Here is a 15,782-nt window from a genome sequence, read left to right as displayed (position 1 = left end):
CAGCAATCACAGTAAAAGCAGTTGGGACTGTGGCCCTACAAGACCGTTCAGTTCCCCTTAAATAATCAGTTTCCTTTGTTTTGGGAGCAGGCACAGCAGCCAGAGATGGATTCTACAGTCAGTACACTATTTCTGATCAAAATTCTCTCTGCAAAAAAACACTGTGTGTAAAAAAATTTTTATATTTTATTTGCTTTTCTAGGAGAATAAAAACAGTGACAATAAAAATGATGATGATCTTCTGTGTTCTGCAGAGAAAGTGTGCTCATTGATCTGCCTTTCTGACTGTTGTGCGTGCTCCCAACACAGGGGAACTACTTCTTGCTCAAGGCCGTTTTTATATACCCCTACCCTCATTGCACTGTGAGATGGCATTAAAAGAAAAACGTAAGAAGGTTACATGCAGCTATATTCCTCTAAAAAAATCTAGAACCCAGTAAAATTGGTCTTGTACAGACATTTATTAATGCTAATCTTATAAAACAACAAGATAACACAGTAATACTTATACTCAGCTGAGGTAGTTAAACTCAGTTGCCTGTTCAACCTACTTCCTATATCTTATCCATATGGTACCCATAGAACATAGCCCATCTGGGCTGGCTCATGTGGGTCCTCAGTGGGTCTGCCCACTTGGAACTCCCACAGCCCTAGTAAATTCCACATGGGGTCATACTGGTATTTGCTATTTGCAAATGTAGAACACAATCACATAAAATCCACAGTGTCATGAAAAGATCTTTGTAGACTTTGTATTCAACTATAATAATCAGGGAAAGGAGTTTGCCATGATAGAACAATATTGCAGCATCCAAGTCTGACAGAGCCTCGTTATGCAGCTGGAAACAGTCAAAGCTGAAAGAGTTAACTGAACACTACTCTTCATGCTTGAAAACAGAGAGAGCCAAGTTGAACTGGAAAGGTTTCTTAGTCAAAAATGTGTAGGCATAGAACACTCTTTAAAGTTTCTGTTACAAAGGTGGAGCCAGGAAGATGAGGACTTCTTGTCGTAACAGTCAGAGAGAGGCCCAGGTCAGATCTGAGTTCTACACAGGTACCTGTACTATCCTGTTAGTCTCTGCCCATGGAAGAAAAGAGGCTAGAGAAAAAGCAGGCAAAGAAGAAATATAACCAACTAGTTTGAATCTCAAGCCAGGTCACAAACCAGCTAAGAGTGAAGGCAGAGAAATTCCAGCCAAAAGTGGCTAAAAGTACAGGTACACGTGTCCAGGTCTATGTGTTAATAGACCTCTCTGCATTGAATCATACCTGTTATTAATCTCCGTCTCTCTTCATCCTGTTTTCCTTCTCTTACCCCATCCGGTCGCATCAGATGGCCACCCCTCCCTGAGCCTGGGTCAGCAGGAGGTTTCTTCCTGTTAAAAGGCAGTTTTTCCTTCCCACTGTCGCCAAAGTGCTTGCTCATAGGGGGTGTGGTGGCAGATTTCTTTTCTCACTTATTAATCGCATATTTAATCATATCACATTAGTAATAGTAATTTCACTTTCTCACTTAGTTGTTTGCATGTTCACTACAGAGGGGCCTTCTGCTCTACACACATAGTGAGGCCATTGTAATGGGAGACGTTAAACAGATGTGAGACTCCTGCTTATCAGGGATGTAAATCCTTAGGTGACGGCTGAGCAGAAAACAAGGTCATAATTCTCTCTCTGTTTTTTTGTTTCCTCTCTAAGGGTTTTGGCATCACACAGGCAGACATGAGTGAAATGAAGCAGGTTGTGCAGTGATTACAGAACATCTTAGTGCGGGGCTCATTATCATATCATTATTCATTTTAAGGTGTTGAGCCCATAGTGTTTAAAACAAGTGGGTGACATTACTTAAGAAAAGTTATTGGTTACAGTAGTTTTAATTAAACACATGGGATGATCCATGGTTTGGGCAAATTATGTCAACAGTAGTGTTTTTAATGATTTGGGGAAATAAACTGCACATGGCACACTTGTGTCTGTGGTGTGGGATGCCTTAATACTCTTATAACCTACAGTTGTTTGCAAGCGTGAAGTTTGCATTTACTCACTGATTTTGGTTTCTAGGTAACTGTGGTGTGGATGCAGGCTCCAGGCAGAGCCAAGAGTTAGACCCACTTAACATGACAATAATGCTGATTTTATTCTCTAACACAGGGTGTAACCCTGGGCTGGAGCGAAGTTACTCTGGAGGAGAAGCAGCTGATGTTGTCTGAGAAATTTTCTAACTAACCTTTTACTTTTTGTTATTCTCCTAGTTCTGATGAGTTGACTCATGGGAGAGACCATGTGTCAAAATGGGGGATTCTACGGTTAACATGAAACAATGCTTTCTATGTTTCCCATCAGTTTTTTATGATTTTGCCACCCAAGAGGGATCAGCGAATGAATGCAGATGGCACCTGATTAAACAGACAGGCAGTTTCCCTGGAAAGCTTAGTGTGTTTTTGAGTTAAGGTGGTCGTTGGTGTGAAGTTAATAATCATTTTATAAATGATATGCATTTATATGACTCTCTGAACATCACAAACTCTGTTAGAGTCCTGAACATGAGTAAAAGTGATTGGAGTAATTATAGCATGCAAGTTTTACAGCAACTTGTGCACATTTTGTAGGGTAGCTAGACTGATTTTCTAGCATGTCAGTTCCTGATGCGTAAGTGCATTAGACCCTTATTGTAACAACAGTTGTGAGTTCCTTTGACATGTGTACGGAACTTTAACGTATTATTTGACACGCTAAAGGTAAGATTTTCAGTTTATCACATTTCACTGAGGGATTTTGATTGGCCTCAAACATGCTGATGTGGGGTCAGTAAAGATAACTGTAAATGGCTTTGAGAGGGTTTATACTGTTTAAATGGGCTGATGGCCCTACAATAGTAAAGAGTACAGTACACTGCATAGATAGAGAGGAAAGATCTATCACTCTGTTGTAAATTTAGCTCAGAAATGTTTGATATATGTTGGCTATGTGGAAATTCATGGCTACTTCTGGGTTTTACCCCAGACTTTGAGAAACGCTAACATTGAATTTAGTTTATGTTTGTGGTATTCATTTACCTATAGTATGCATGTTCACTACTGAGGGGCCTTTTGCTCTACAAACACAGTGAGGCCATTGTAATGGGAGACGTTAAAACAGATAGTGAGACTCCTTCTGCTTATAAAGGATGTAAATCCTTAGGTGACGGCTAAGCAGAAAACAAGACCCTAATTCTCTTTCTGTCCCATGTGACTATGGTGGGTCTCATCAGCAAGATAGATGAGTCTGCATATCAATACCACCTATAGAAATACATTTACTTATAAAATTGGCGACGTGTTTAATACTTACATACATGAACTGTTAATATTTGACATTTTACTTCTGTTACTTAAAGTACATTTTCTGTTTTAATGTGTCTGTTATTAATGAACACATACATCTAATTCAATTCAATTCAATTCTTTATTTATTTGTCACATGTAGTTATAGCTGGTACAACATACAGTGAAATGTTTTTTCTGGCTAAAAAAGTACTCCCCCCGACTGTGCAAACATGCTAAAAAGGATTTTACATAAGCTAAGAAAAAAAGGAAAAGAAACAAAAGTTAAAAGTAAAAAAATATATAAAAAAACAATGTAAAAGTCCATATGTTTGTGCTTATAAATATATATCCATGACGTGCAAGATATTGCACTGTAATGAGTTGAATGAGAAGACTATAAAAATATACATATTTACATAGTACAGATGTATATAATAAGGTACGGATAAGGTTCAGAGAAGAAAGATAAAGTGCAAATTATGTACTGTGTGTGAGATTGTCCATCATGTTGTCCGGTTTGTGTTTTGGTTGAGGAGTCTCACAGTTTGTGGGTAAAAACTCCTCCTGAACCTTTCTGTTCTTGTTTTCAGGCTACAGAGGCGCTTCCCTGACCTCAGTGGCCTGAACAGTTTGTGGGCGGGATGGCTAGAATCCCTAATGATCCTGATGGCCCTGGATCTGCACCTTTCAGCATAGATGTCCTGCAGTGCTGGTAGAGATGTTCCCATAGTGCGTTCAGCTGTGCGCACAACCCTCTGCAGGGCTTTCTGTTGCTGTACTGTGCAGTTCCCGTACCACACCATGATGTTGTTGCACAGGATGCTCTCAATGACACCAGTGTAGAATCTCCTCTGTATATTCTTGGAGATCTTAAACCTCTTTAGACGCCTCAGGTGATAGAGGCGCTGTCTGCCTTTACTAATGAGGAAGTCCGTGTGTGTACTCCAAGTGAGGTCCTCGTTGATGTGGACACCGAGGTATTTGAAGTTGGAGACTCTCTCCACAGGGGTTCCATAGATCTGAATTGGGGTGTGAGTTTTCTCACCTCTCTGTTTTCTGAAGTCAATCACCATCTCCTTTGTTTTACTGATGTTCATGGAGAGGTGATTTGCCTCTAATAGTTTTCTCTCCAGCTACAATAACATCTCACTGCATGCTTCACCATATTCCACTATACGGCATTAAAGAAGTTCCAGGTCAAGTTTTAGTTTGGTAATTGCGCAACTTCTTAATCAATTTGAACATTTCTGACAGATGTAACTGGGCAGGTACTGTATATTTCAGAAACTTGTGAACATAAGTAAACCTTGTACCTTTCTAAACAGTACTAATCCAACTATGACTAAAGAATACAGGAAATAGCAATTTTTTTTAGTGTAAGTGAAGAACTCTAGAAAACAACTTATAATATTAGTTGTAGATTCGAAGACTGTTTTTTTTTCAAGTATTAAAAAAAAAACATGCATTACTTCATAAAGCAATGATGTAAAATCAGTTATATGCTTATGGTGAATCTACTCGAAATTCTTGCCTAGTTTATCATACAGCAATATACACAAATAGTAACATTTTGTTTTTTCACAAAACTGTAGGATCCTCTGTAGTTTCATCACTGAATATTCTTCTTTCCATAACAATTATTCCAACATTAAAGTCTAAAGTTAACAACAAAAATATGATTTCAGCCTAAAAATGTAACCATAGCTTTGCTAAATTTATTTTAAGCTGGATGGAAACAACTCACTAAAGTAAACCCAGCATATCACTCACAGACTCAAAGAATCCCTTTCATGAATGTATTGCAGCTCATGTGATACACATAATCCAGGTATACATGTTGTATTTTATAAACAATGACACAGGCAAATGTACAAAAAGTAATCACATTTATTTCAATTTATACATAACCACCATATATTATGTCTCACCACTTACTTTGATTTTCACATCACATGTTGTCATGCGTCACATGATCCCCTCTGATATACATCTCTCTAGACTCTGGGTACATCCAACACACCATAAAGGAAAGACATTTGTGCTACAGTATGTAGGCATGGCTTGGCCAGTCCTGGCTCCTTGAGTCATTTTTGTCTCTCTGTCTGCCTCAGAAAATCAGTTATAAGAGAGTCTCTCAATCCAATTTTTAAAACTTAGTCCAGGTTTCCTGTGTGTCTCTGTGCCGGTCCAAACGGTGGCCTGTGGGCTGGTTCCAAGCAGCCCCCGAACCTCTAGCCAATCGTGACACCAAAGCCACACTGGAATTTGTTCTTACGGTGGTTGAGGAAAGCCCCGAGGGCCAGTGTGAGAGGCAGCGGCAAGAGCTTTTTCTCAAGAGTTGCTCCAACCACCCAGTTACTGTCAACTGATCCTGCAGAAGAGAACATAGAAGTGATGAATTTTGAAATGGAAATGTTTGCTTCCCCTTTTTTGGTAATGTTCTTACTAGAGATGGCACGATACCACTTTTTTATGTCCGATACATTTGGATATCTGCCGATACCGATATGAATCCAATAGTGTTTTTTAATCAATAAAACTGTTTTTTTAATATCTTGCTGCATTTTGTATAAGTTCATACTCAAGTTTAAATAAACAACAACACTAAAGCTATTCTGTTATACCTGTATGTAAAAAATACACTGCACCCAAAATATTTCATAGTTCAGCAATACTGATCAATCTAATAAACTTAAACCTACTCCATCCTCCCTATTCTGGTATTTTAAAGAGTACTTAGCAGAAATATTAAGCAACCTAACTAACAGGGTTGCCAACTCCCAGCAAAAAATAAAAATAGGGAACCACCCCCCCCTCCACCTCATGATGCTTAATCGACGTAATCAACTTTAATTTCGATGTAGGGTGAAAAAAAAATGCACAGAAATAAATTATTTTTCAAGAATAATTAAATAGATTCAACATCTTTCTTCAACACAATTCCAGAATTCACAGATGATACTTTCCCAAAGGAAAAAGTACTATAGCTTACTAGGGTATATTAGACTTAACAGTTACTATATACAGTAATGGACTTCTATACATTTTACATCAGATTAAAACTTTGGGTGTAAGATTCAGATAATTATTTATTAAAAGCTAGACATTTTAAGTGAGAATAAGAAAGAAAAGTATGTCTTTGTGCCCCCTTTTCATGCCCTATCGGCCCCCCTGGCTAAACTTTGCTAGATCCGCCCCTACACAGTTACCAGCCGTCAGCTGTAGAAAAAGATCCTGGTCTAGAAAGTAATATTAAATAAATTCTAACAACAGCTTATCAAGCTTAAACGTGCTACTGTTGTTCAGCCGCTGGTTTCCTCTTTCTCGTGCAAAGTGGGCCAAAAACAAAGAAGAGAGACGGACTCGCGACAGAAAAGCCGATCAGCTGATGATTAAGCAGTTTCACGATTGAAGTAGCAGCAGGAGAGGGAAGGAGAGAGAAGAGGCAGTCGCTCCATATATCGGTTGTTAAGCTTAACGCAGGAATGCTTTACAAACATTAAGAGATGAACTTACACACTTGCTTTACTTCTCTTAGGGATAACTTCCTCGAGATGAAATGCCGGTTTGGTAGCGAGGCTCCAAATACACACAGCTGCTCTATCACGTGAGGTATACTGCTGCGAAGTGCAACGGTTATGAGCCGAGTTACGCCATGTCGCAAGTTTTGTGAGGTGCTTTTTTGATATTTAATGGATCGAATTACATTTTTTATTTCTGTCCGATATCCAATCCAGTAATTTACGTCAGTATCGGACCGATACCGATACGTAATATCGGATCGGTCCATCTCTAGTTCTTACTGATTGTTACAACTTGTGTACGGTATTTACCTTTAAAGAGCAAATTTGCTTTGGGGAGGTCCAACTGGTAACCAAAGGATGTTGTTGTGTCTTGCATCCTCGTGTTGGCTTCAAATTCAACTCCTACCTGCAACTGTGAAAGAAGAAATTTAAAGTACATGTAACATTAAGTCTGTTAATTCAATATTAAAGTACCCATATGCACATTGCACGTGTGCAAAATATTTTCAAAGCCAAAATCAGCAGACTTGCAAAAAATATATTCCAGAATTTAGATTTTGTTACTCACATCAGAGTTAAGGCCAGTTTTCACTGAATGTGGAGTAGAAAATCAAAACAACCCCAAAACACTGTTTTGCTAGGATTCCCAACACTGCAAACTGTTCACGCCAAATGTGTCACTTTAAGGACAACACAGAACAACACAGGATTTACTTCACCTGTGATTTTTGCAAAAAAAACCCAAAAAAAACCCCCCTCAGTATATTTGTTCCTTTATCCAGACTCCAATGTGCAGCAGTCAAACCCACAATCGAGTCTCATCAACACTCTTTGCAAAATTTTACCAACATTCATAATCTTTGACCATCAGAAGCAAAATTGTCTCTGATGTTAATATATGGTTGTGAATTGCTCAATCTCTCTGGCTGCATGCGTTTTTGACTTATTGTTTTTATTGTAAAAATGTATTATGTGCTCAGGAGAAAGAAGCCATTGCTTATCTAAAGTACATTTGCAAGTTACAGGGATTTTCTTGTAAACGTCCCTCATGATTCTCTAGACTTTGGCTATGCACTGGATGAAAGAAGAGAATCTTTTTGTTGTGTTTTTTTCGTTTGAGCTACAAAACATTTTAACCATTACTGTTAAAGACAGTTACAGGTGGTTATGTTGCCCGCAAAATTATGACAGGTTTGGCATTGTGTCAGTGATGGCCTCAGGAGGCCAAACTTCCACATGCCCAAGATGAAATCCTCAGATCTACTGTGAGGATTTATGCAAGTGTAGTGTGACCTGAGTAGTATAGCAACACAATTTAACTGAAGTTAGATACCTGATCATTGGCTTTGTGATAGTATGTAGCATGAGCTCCTGCTCCTCCCAAAGTCAACGTAGCAACATAGTTTTCACCTGTGGAGTTTTTAAAAAAGGCGGGGAGAATTACTAATCCATCTCTTAGATAGCTCACATTTTACCATACCCTTAAAGCTTCATGATAAAATATATCAATTTTAGCACAACGTAGTCTTACAGTGCAGAATGTGAATCTTAAAGAGCGATTTTACCTGTGTACCTGCCCAAGAGAGAGGTGACCGCTCCTTCCTCCCCTGGTCTCCTGTGATACACAAGCTCTCCACCGAGAGTCAGTGCTGGAGTAATAGACTGAAGATAGTGGGCCACCAAAATGCCTGCAGCAGTAAAAAGCATCTATTACAAATACAGATTATATTTTCTTTTGAGACACATTCCCGTTGTACACTTTTTTATATTTTCTAAGCCGTATGTCATGCGATTGCCTGCTCAACGCACTGAGCTAAACTGGCGCCCACAGAGGATGTTTGTAGTCTATAAGCACTCCTAGCTTTTCATTAACAGCTGTTATAATCCCTCCTGTGTAGTTCGCTAGTTTTTTTTTTGTTGTTGTTGCTGTCGAGTTGGGTTTTATTATCAATGGTTGTGAATACGTGACAGAGTATAGTAGTAGTATTCTAAGAAATGAGAACTTCTTCCAGGAGTCACAGTTTGGACACATAGACTGAACTAGCAATGTATTACTTTCTGTAGGTGAGGCAGCACTCATTCATGGACATCAGGCGCCCCCTGGTTTCCATTAATGTTTATTAGATTATTAGGTTGATGCTTTGCTTCTCAGACATCACACAATTCAACTCAGCAGCAAGCTGAAATTCAGTCACATCAGCTGTGGTTCTGAAAGAACATCTGGAAAGTGTTTTATTGACACACGAAAGCATGAAAGGCCCAATGACGCTCAATTTATTATTTTGCTATTAAAAAAAAAAAAATCTTCCTTTTGGACCTTTGTTTATTGAACTAAATGCATCAGGTTTCATATTCATTATTAAGAATAATATTTTTATATTTCATTTTGCAGCACATTTTTTACTTTTTTTGTTGCAACTTCTGCTACAGTTTTGTCTAGGTCTCTCTTGGAAAAGAGATTTTAATTTCAATGTGACTTTTTCTTCAATAAATAAAGGATAACTGATCAAACTAATCTTTATCATACCAGATCCAACAAGTACATCTGGATTTCCGAGCGTCACAGCAGATGTGAAGTCCTCTCCTCGATACTCCATGTCACACTGCCAGTTCACAAACTTATGCTGCTGAGTCTGAAAATAAATAAATAAAAAGAAAATATAAAATACTGAAAGGACAACAAAACATTCACTGAAACGCTTAATAAAAATTCTAAAGGATCACATCTACATGCTATTGCATGTCTACATACCTGTATGGCTATTTTGGAGCGTACAGCTGTTGTAAGATGGTGGATGACCTGCGCATTCAGACTGCCGGTGTTGTCCATATCTCCAACCATCACTGGGAATGACTAGAGAGAATACCACTTCACTGTCAGCTTTTCAAAACTATGTCAACAGCTGTATAAAATGGCAGTCAGCATCAATACCGGTAATACAGAATCTGGGGCTGTGAAAATGTGAAGAAAAACAATCCAACCAGGTGTTTTTGAAGTTTTGAACTCTAATAATACACTAAATGTCAAACACACTAATAATATGTCATTTAAGCCCCTTTTCCATTAGTACCTACTGGGATCAACTTCAATTGGTTTTTCCATTTAGTAAAAGTACTTGGTATCAGGTACTTTTCGATCAAGTACTAAAATGTGACGTCGTCAGCCTGCATGCCACTGATTGGCTGGTCAGTAGCGTCACTCGATGAGTCATGAAGGCATATCATTAACACCATTTTTGAAACCCACCAATAAGAAAAATGGCTACAAAAAACAATACGGTGATCCCTGAGACCAAAGAAAAGGCACAGACTGAGCAAAAGGTATATTCTTGCCACAACGTCCACCTTTTTCGTAGCGTTCGTGTCATGTTAATTACTCTGCGGGACGCTTGGACGTGTTGCTATGACGACAACCACGCATGTTAGGTAGTACTGAATTGTAATGAAAAAACAGTCGATCCAAGTTGAAGTTAGTCGAGCCAGGTAGGTACTAATGGAAAAGAGGCTTTAGAGACAAACTCTAAATGGGGGGAAATGCACACAATTAACACCATAATAAAGTTGAGTTATCTTTAATTTAGGCACACTTTGTATGTTTCAGGAGTGGCATTGGTTATTAATAATATAATATAGCACACACAATAATGATTTTTGTCATCACTATATTCAATTGTTTTTGTCAACCACAGGTCAGACTTTAATGGTCTGGAATACATCTGGTGTTTAAACAGCTTCCATAATGCTCCAAAATTATGTTTTTCAGTTTTGTTTTGTCCAATTGTTTTGCACGACAAAAATACAGATTTCACATAAGTGGCTGATGCTTTACAATTACACAGGACCCTAAATTCCATAAAAAGATCTATCACGTTCACAGACCAACATTTCCTAATGGTCTTGAAACATTCAGTGTATTATAGCCGGTTGTTTTTGATGTCAATATCCACAACTATACTCAAGATATTTATGAATGTCACTGTAAGCCTCATTGTAGCGTATCTCAGCATCCCACTAAATTAGTGAACTATCATGAGGTCCCCTAAATTTTTGAGACAGGCATTTAAGGTGACACTACTTTGTAGGGGTGGGGGGGAAAATCGATACTGTGTAGTATCGTGATATTTTGTTTGCTAATAATGTATCGATACAGGGACAGCAGAAATCGATATTTTGTTACAAAAAAAGTTTTTGTGGACTGGAACTCTGACTTCAGAGCATGTTGATCCTTTTTCTGAGCAAGGATCCTGACATTCCTTCACTGTCCAAATGTGTTTAACTTGTTTTTTGGCAGCAATAAACATGACAGTTTACTTATTTTAATTTAAGACATGTTTTATTTTAATTAAGTTTAAAACTTTTTTTATTTAATGTTAAAATAAAATATTATTTTATTTTAATTTACTTTCAAATTCTTCAGTTGCTGAATGGGCTGCATAGTTTTCATAAATTGCATAGTTCAGAATAGCTATAATTGTACCAGATGGTTGCATTCAGTTAAGTTGGACTAGACTGTAATACAAACCATTCAGTTTGTCAACAATAAAACTGACTGAAATGAGAGAAAGACTGAGTGTGAGACTTTGATATTAGATAAAATGAATATTGATAAAGTTTACCTTTATGTACAGAATCTGAATATCGCAAAATATTTTAAAAATTGCAATAATATCGTATCGTGCGTTAAGTATTGTGATAATATCGTATCGTGGGATGTATGGTGATTCCCACCTCTACTACTTTGGCTCAATAATCCAAATCAACAAGTTAGTTTTTAGGTTAGGTGGCCACATTTTGGTGCTCTAGATGAATTTCTGATGCATATAATATTGCTATTGCTCTACTGTATGTGAACGTCTACAGTTAGTTTCCACATGCATTCAACATATATTGTAATTTTTTCAAAAGAAATTTATAAAAAAAAAAAATGATTATGCACAGATCACTCAAGTCACAGTGACAGACAAGATCTTTTACTGTTTGCATATAAAATGCAATCCCAGGGATCCCAGGAGCTGTGTTGTCCAGGGGCTTTTGCCCCCTGGTAGGGTCTCCCATGGAAAATTGGTCCTGGGTGAGACACCGGACAAAGAGCAATTCACAAGACCCCTATGAGTAGAATAGAATATTTTATGGATAGAATTTTTAGGCATAGCCAAGTAGCAGAAGGCCTTCACTTGGGTGGTCTCAGAATCTTATCTCTGCTTTTCATGGACGATGTGGTTCTGTTTGCTTCATTGGGTGATGGCCTCCAGCTCACACTGGAACGGTTTGCAGCCTAGTGTGAAGCGGTGGGAATAAGAATCAGCACTGCCAAATCTGACGCAATGGTCCTCAGCCGGAAAAGGATGGAGTGACCACTCTGAGTCAGGGACGAGTTCCTGCCTCAAGTGGAGGACTTTAAGTATCTCAGGGTCTTGTTCACGAGTGACAGGAGAAGAAAGCAGGAGATCGACAGACAGATTGGTGCTACGGCTGCAGTGATGCGGACACTGTACCGGTAAGACGTGGTAAAGAGCGAGGCGAGGATAAAAGCAAAGTCAATCTACGTCCCTACCTTTACCTATGGTCATAAGCTCTGGGTAGTGACCGAAAGAAGTGACCGAAAGAACAAGATCGCGGATACAAGCGGCAGAAATGAGCTTCCTCTTAAGCGTGGCTAGCTTCTCCCTTACAGATAGGGTGAGAAGCTCAGCCATCCAGGAGGGGCTCAGAGTAGAGCCGCTGCTCCTCCGCATTGATAGGAGCCCGTAGAGGTGGTTCGAGCATCTGACAAGGATGCCTCCTGGGCAAGGTGTTCTGGGCATGTCCCACCGGGAGGAGGCCCCTGGGCAGACCCAGGACACACTGGAGTGATTATATCTGTCAGCTGGCCTGGGAACGCCTTGGTGTTCCCCTGGACAAGCAGGACGAGGTAGCTGGAGAGATTGATTTCTGGGCTTCCCTGTGGGAGCTGCTGTCCCCGTAAACCAGCCCCCGGATAGAAAGAAGAAGATGGATATAAAATATCACTAATCATCCATTATGGCTTATTAGACATTTATGTGAAGATTCACACTGAAGTAGAGATACACTATTAATGGTGATCACGAGTTTGACTTCAACCAAATAAATGAACATGATCAAGTGATATTAAAAATGTGTTCTGCCAATCAAACACAAAACAAAATCAAATAAATCGCTCTCTAAAATTACCCCCTGATGAAGTCCCCTGCATATGCCAAATAACAGCTGTTACCTGCACCATAAAATGTATTGGATGTCATCTGAACAAGTATCACTAGATTAAAAAGTCAAACATCTGGTACAACAGAAGGTTGTTTCTCAAAGCAGATTATCATCCGTTGGTTTATAAAATACTGGGAATTTAAAACAAGTGACATAAACCAAGAACAAACAATGTGCAAAAAGTATAGCAGACTCACGTCTGTGTGGCAAAGTCACACAGCTAACTGTAGTAAGATGATTGCATAAAGGCAACGTAAACAATGCAATTGTTTCTTATTGAAATCCTCCAATAGCAGGTCAGGTGTCCAGAAAATCAAGCATGTACAGTTTATCCACCCAGCTCATGAAGACATAGTGAAATTGCCAACACGTTTTACCAAAGATATATTCATCCAGTAAACACAGTGATTAATGAAGGCTTTAGGAAAATAGTCAAAATACTGGACAAAGATGTGTTAACCCTTAAGCATTAAGCAATACTACAATAATACTAAAACAGTAGGTCGTTTCCTGCATAATCCTACCTTTTATTTTCATTTGGCTACACTCAGGGATGGCCACTTTAGTTTGTTTTTTTGTGTTTGTTTTTTATCCTGTAGTTTGGACACAACTTTATTTAGTTCAAATTCAAATGTTTGAATGACACAAGACAATATATTTCACCTCAAAGAGGTGAATAAACACTTTAAAAAGATTTAATTAACAGGAATTTAGCACAATATACAAATACAAAGAGTGTCCTGTTTGTTTTGATTTTATCTTACACTTTGGTAAGTTTTCTAGTTTTCTTCTAAAAGATGCACTGAATCTAGGTGACTTATTTTTTGCAAAGCATTGTACATAAGGAATGTAAGGCAACATGAATATAAAAGCTATGCTACATTTACATGACAGTGCAAAAAAAAGAAAAAAAGGACAATTTTGTTCTAATGATTATTTGTGACAAATAACCGCGACCTCAATAATATTCATGCATTTTAAATGAAATGTTGATGTATTTATGGAATTAACATTCAATTCTGTAAACATTACAAAGATTTACACACAACGGTCAGAATCACATCAGTAGTATGTTAAGGCAAAGGCAAAGAAAAAAGAAAAAAAAGAGAGCATTACCTCTGCTGGCCCAGTCTGTTTACTGCCTACATAGGTAGCACCAAATCGATAACCAGAATCACCCAGGGTGCTGAGGGTAACAGTATGGCTGACCTGGAAGTGGTTACTCAAGCCTTTGTTGACCACTAACCGCACCCCTTCCATCTGAAGTGGAAACACCTCTGAAACGAAGCAGGGAGAACAACACGGCTTAACAATGACACTTGATGCAATGATACAACAGCATAATTATGATGCAAAAGTTGAAAAACAAATGAAGAAATGCAGAGAGAGCGCCTCATTTCCAGACCTTTACATTTGCGGTGGCATTCGTCATATGATCCTGGATTTGGGAGAGAGGCTTGTGCATCTGCCGTCGGCTGGTCAGATCCAGCTGCTGGAGGGACGGAAGACACTGAGGGCATAGTGAACCCAGGAGGGACCGACACCAAGCCTGGCACCCCTTGTCCACTTCCAGCTACAGCTGGGGCTGGACTGGGGGAGGCGGCAGCCAACACACTGCCCATAGTTTTAGATGGTAACAGCCTATTGAGAGAGACAGGCAGTGTATAAATACATTATTGTTTCAAAACAGCAATAAAAGCTGCATATTTGCATTCAGATTACAAACTGTTAAACTGATCTTGTAGAAATGGTCAAAAAGTAAATTTGAACATGAACTGCATATCCTGTGAGGTAAATACACAAATACATACACGCGCATATTCTGCTCAGAGATCTGTTACTCATGCTTCATACAGTATATCTGTAAGCCCTTTAGTAACACGGAGCTCTTAAAGCATTTGCTCACAAGACTTCAGCGACCATCAACACCGCTACCCTCATTGAAGCATTGGTGCAGCATGTTGGTTTCAGCTAAGGCCCAATTTAGTTAGACTCTCGAGATTTTAAATACAATAAAAACAGTATAACCTGATAGTAAGACATGTTGTACTGCAGTTGGTTATTTGTTAGTTAAGCCACATATGGATTTAAGCCACCAGCTGACAAAACTATTCACTAGCAGCATTTAACCTATGAATGCTAAAGCGAGCTAGCAGAGGTTGGTTAGCTAACTGGCTGGCTAGGTAGCCATGTGGAATTGACCACGAGATCTATTCGCCCATATGTGAATAGAGCGGTAACTAGATTTACGACGCAAGACAGAGTAACGCCATGAAATACCCCCCCTGCCCCCAAATGACAAAACACCCCCTTCCTTTCTGCGGTTTACCTACTTACGGTGACGGTTTGGGTCCAGGGGTAGTTCAACACCGGTAAAGTTCACAACGTCAGTGACCGTAGTTGACAAGGATCCGCCCATTACCAGACTCGTCTGTGCATTGGCTCATGTGCATCTCATGCCGGCAACAATTGGCTGAAGCTAGGACAACCCTTTTGTAGTGACGTATCATTAGATTCATTTACTGAACATTCGCATAATTCGGCCTTTCACTGAAAGACATTCCAAGGGTATGGAGCGAACAGGAGTGTTTACACAATTATATGCGAGGAACAAAAATATATTAATTATACTAATATGAGAATACGGGTTTTGTGTATTTTTCAAAAAGAATGGGATCATCTCCCAGTGGACAGGGTTATTCAAACAGGTTCTAACTAAAATGTAAATAAT

The 15,782-nt window shown here is 38.9% G+C and overlaps 1 protein-coding gene across 4 annotated transcripts; it reads right to left on the bottom strand.

Moving 5' to 3' along the window:
• Positions 1-5,171: 5,171 nt before the first annotated feature.
• On the bottom strand, positions 5,172-15,530 carry tomm40 (translocase of outer mitochondrial membrane 40 homolog (yeast)). Of its 4 annotated transcripts, none has more exons than XM_023152621.3 (9): positions 15,389-15,530; positions 14,457-14,692; positions 14,168-14,328; positions 9,579-9,680; positions 9,354-9,459; positions 8,392-8,514; positions 8,160-8,236; positions 7,136-7,238; positions 5,172-5,673 (listed from the first exon to the last, which is right to left on the bottom strand). In XM_023152621.3, exons 2-9 carry the CDS (start codon positions 14,671-14,673, stop codon positions 5,534-5,536), a joined length of 1,029 nt encoding a protein of 342 aa, XP_023008389.3. In that variant the 5' UTR covers positions 14,674-14,692; positions 15,389-15,530; the 3' UTR covers positions 5,172-5,533. The 4 variants fall into 4 exon arrangements, with proteins under 4 accessions (XP_023008389.3, XP_004550991.3, XP_014263706.3 ...); XM_004550934.4 differs by having other exon boundaries at positions 15,385-15,527; XM_014408220.3 differs by having other exon boundaries at positions 15,381-15,523.
• Between the last annotated feature and the right edge of the window lie 252 nt (positions 15,531-15,782).

The sequence above is a fragment of the Maylandia zebra genome, linkage group LG11 (assembly GCF_041146795.1).
Source record: "Maylandia zebra isolate NMK-2024a linkage group LG11, Mzebra_GT3a, whole genome shotgun sequence".
Taxonomy (NCBI): domain Eukaryota; kingdom Metazoa; phylum Chordata; class Actinopteri; order Cichliformes; family Cichlidae; genus Maylandia; species Maylandia zebra.
This window is presented reverse-complemented; position numbering and strand designations above follow the sequence as displayed.

Excerpts from the sequence above, each read along its gene's own strand:
- tomm40 (XM_004550934.4), bottom strand. The coding sequence starts at position 15,470 with ATGGGCGGATCCTTGTCAACTACGGTCACTGACGTTGTGAACTTTACC. Across the intron at positions 9,681-14,167 it reads AACAGACTGGGCCAGCAGAG|TCATTCCCAGTGATGGTTGG; the intron begins GTAATGCTCTCT and ends TATTCTCTCTAG. Across the intron at positions 9,460-9,578 it reads GCTCCAAAATAGCCATACAG|ACTCAGCAGCATAAGTTTGT; the intron begins GTATGTAGACAT and ends ATTTATTTTCAG.